General features: G+C 61.9%; 1 protein-coding gene across 4 annotated transcripts in view; it reads left to right on the top strand.

Moving 5' to 3' along the window:
- Positions 1–1675, top strand: part of ADRB3 (adrenoceptor beta 3) — a 3100-nt gene extending 1425 nt beyond the window's left edge. For 2 of the 4 annotated variants that reach the window (XR_001861271.1, XR_001861275.1), the window contains exons 2-3: positions 512–695; positions 918–1675. Coding sequence is in view for 1 of the 4 variants with exons in the window: in XM_017731993.1 (XP_017587482.1) it covers positions 512–551 (40 nt within the window). In the remaining 3 variants the exon portion in view is untranslated. Of the gene's footprint in view, positions 1–511 lie in introns of all 4 variants that reach the window. The other 2 variants (XM_017731993.1, XM_008633308.2) reach the window with 1 other exon arrangement.
- Positions 1676–2904: the final 1229 nt, after the last annotated feature.

Raw genomic sequence — 2904 nt, 5'->3', positions numbered from 1 at the left:
GAAGGAAAACGCGGGGACCCCCTCCGGAGCGAGGCACTGCGGCTGCCGTCACCAGTCTGAGCTCAGCAGGTTGCTTTGCCCTCCAGCGGTGTAAATCTGGGAATGGAATTAATTTCATCCTGCTCCGTCCCGTGATGGGAAATGCGCTCCCGGAGCTGGCAGCCCACAGGCTGCAGGGGGCTGGCAGGGGTGGCAGGGGACGCCCATGCTGTGGCTCTGCCCTGCCGGCACCCTGACACCGATTTACACCTCCAAATTGTAGGGTGGGCTTTTTCCACACTGAGGTTTTTTTATTAGTATGACAAAATTGGAGTTACTCTGGTTACTGTGGGTTTTAACCGCATTTCCCTCCTGACGGCTGAGGGGAGGAGAGGTTTCCTGCCAGACTGCGCGGGCAGCCAGATAGAGGTGCCAGAGGTATTCCCTGTGAAGGATTCACCCGTGCTGGGAACACGGGGCGGTGAATGGTGGGAGGATCTGGCCTCTCACCCCCTGTGCTCCCCTCTTTCAGGTTTGCTGGCGGAGAGACGCCCGCGGGTCCGTCCGACTGACTGGGAGCAGCCGAGAGCTGGGAGGAGAGTGTTTCCCGGCCGGGTCATCATCCCTCCGGCCTCTCCTCTGCCCGCGCTGGCCGCCGCCTTCCCCGGGGACCACAGCCCGTGGCCAGCCCCAGGCTGCTGCCCGGGTTCGGGCACGTGAGTCCGGTGTCAGCCCGGCTACAGCTGCCGCCACCTCCCCGCTGCCCCGAGAGCTTTAACCCTCCTTGGGCTGCTGCCTCGGTGGCTCACTGGAGCTCCACACCTTGTGCATGGTGCTCCTGGATCCCTTCTGTGCCTGCCGGGGCGGTGGCTGCGGGTCCCTGTCCCCAGCTGAGCCTGCTGGGTGACACTGTGTCACCTCCCACCCTCTTCTTGCAGGGCCAGGGTTGGAGAAGCAGCACCAGGGGTGCCGGTGCTGGCAGGACCCTCCAGTGCACACACTGACCCAGAGAGGAGGAGGATCTCCCTTGGGAATGCTGGTGGTTTTGGGACAGCACCAGCTCCTTCGTGCCGTTGGTGCTGGAGACCTGGAGCTGGGGAAAAGCTCTGGAGCTGCTCGCCAAGGGGCAGCACAGCCTCAGGGATGTGCGGACAGGGAACAAACTCCCATCTGGGGTGTTCCTGGCTGGCAGTGGGATGTGGAGACCGCCAGCTCTGTTTTCTTGAAGGACGAAGGACCCTGTCATCCCAGGCTTGGCCAGTTTTGGACCGTCTGTTGAGAAGGAGAGAAGAGCCTCCTGCACGCTCAAGCCCTTCCCAGGATTTCCATCCCTGCCCCAGCTGCTGCATTCCAGGGGTGGGTGCAATTCCAGGAGCTGCAGTGATGCCTTCAGCAAAGGAAAAGCTCAGAGGAATGAGGGGAGCTCCGAGCCCGGAGGACTTCCAAAGCCAGGGAATTACGGTCTTGTCAGATCTCTGGCAGTTTCTCCCTCTCGTTTGGGACAGATGTCTGTGTCCGTGCCGCTCGGGGACGGGAGGTGGATTCTCATCTCACACGTGTGCAGACGTGCTCTGCCCACACCGCGCTGCCACGCAGCACCTTTGGGCCTAAGTTGGTGTCAGTATGTGCCGTGACTGTACAGTTTTTGTCCTGGTTTTTGTCCCTCCTGCCGTGTGAAATAAACCTCCGAATCTCTGTGGTGCCTCCAAATCTGTCCCGAGCAGAGGGTGCTGCTCCATGTGCTGTTCCTGGGTGCCTGCCTGAGGTTCGGGGGGTCCATCCCCCCTCCCGGGGCTGTGGGTACCGGAGAAAAGCCGGGCGCTGGGTGTGCCTTCGTGCTAGCCCCTAAGCCCTGCCACATGTTCCCACACCCCAAAAGGGCAGGCAGAACTGTCAGAGGTGCCAAGTGCCACCTTCTGGTGCAGGGGAATCCCAGCTGCTGCACAGGAACGGGACCTGGGATGCTGCAGGGTCTGCCCTGCTGGGATCCTTCCTTAGTGTTTTGCTTTTAACACCCCGCAGTGATGAAATAACTAAATAAAGAGAGAAAATGCAGCTCGGGGAGTGTTCCCAATTCAGAGCCTCAGATCCCTGTCCAGTGACACTCGGGGGGCTCGTCCCCGATCCCAGCAGCTAATGAGTAACTTCCCAAGCAGTGGAGGGTAGGGTGGGGCTGGCCCAGGGAACAGGGGTCCCAGGGACCGGTGGTCTCACTGCCAGGGCTGGTGGCCTCGTCTCTAATCAAGCTAAAGTGTGCTCAGGTGGGCTGTAGGTGCTGCTGGGGGGGTGAGGGGGTGGTGGGTGCTTTGATGCCACCTCCACCCCCCCACACCTGCAGTGCATTCCCAACCTGCACCTCCCGGGACCCCTCTTTCCTTTATTAGCAGTCGGTGAGAGGGCAGGGGCTCGTTGCTCGGTGGGTGCTGCTGTCTCTGGTGTTGGATTTGCTGTGGAGGATGAACAGCTCGTTTGAAGGGGAAGGGCCAGCCCCACACACAGCCCCTGCCCAGGGGTGACGGCGTCATCTCAGGCTGGGGCCGCGGGTCTCTGAGCTCCGGCTCTTTGCAGATCAGCCTCAAAGGCCTGGAGCTCGTCCCTCCCGTCACCTTCGTGCTCCAGTGTGGAGCTGGGCCAGTCTATCTCAGCGGGCAGCTCGTCACCCGTGAGTGTCATCAAGCTGTGGGCTCTGGGATCACTCGGGGGTGCTCCGGGGTCCCCCAGCATCTCTGCTGGTAGCTCGTGCTCGCTGCTTTGCCCCGGGGATGGAGGGAGGGCTGCTCGGGGGGGATCAGCGCCTGTTTGCAGTTGCAGGCTGGACAGGTCAGTGCCAGCACCTGGTCTGCTGCCATGGAGTGGGAGGGTGGCAGTGTTCCCACTCCCGGTGTGGGGTGGGATTTGCAGCCGGGGGGCTTCACCCCCCTCCTG

This window comes from Corvus brachyrhynchos, unplaced genomic scaffold (assembly GCF_000691975.1).
Source record: "Corvus brachyrhynchos isolate BGI_N302 unplaced genomic scaffold, ASM69197v1 scaffold150, whole genome shotgun sequence".
Taxonomy (NCBI): Eukaryota; Metazoa; Chordata; class Aves; order Passeriformes; family Corvidae; genus Corvus; species Corvus brachyrhynchos.
The sequence above is the reverse complement of the archived record's forward strand: the minus strand, read 5'-3'. Positions and strand labels throughout refer to the sequence as shown.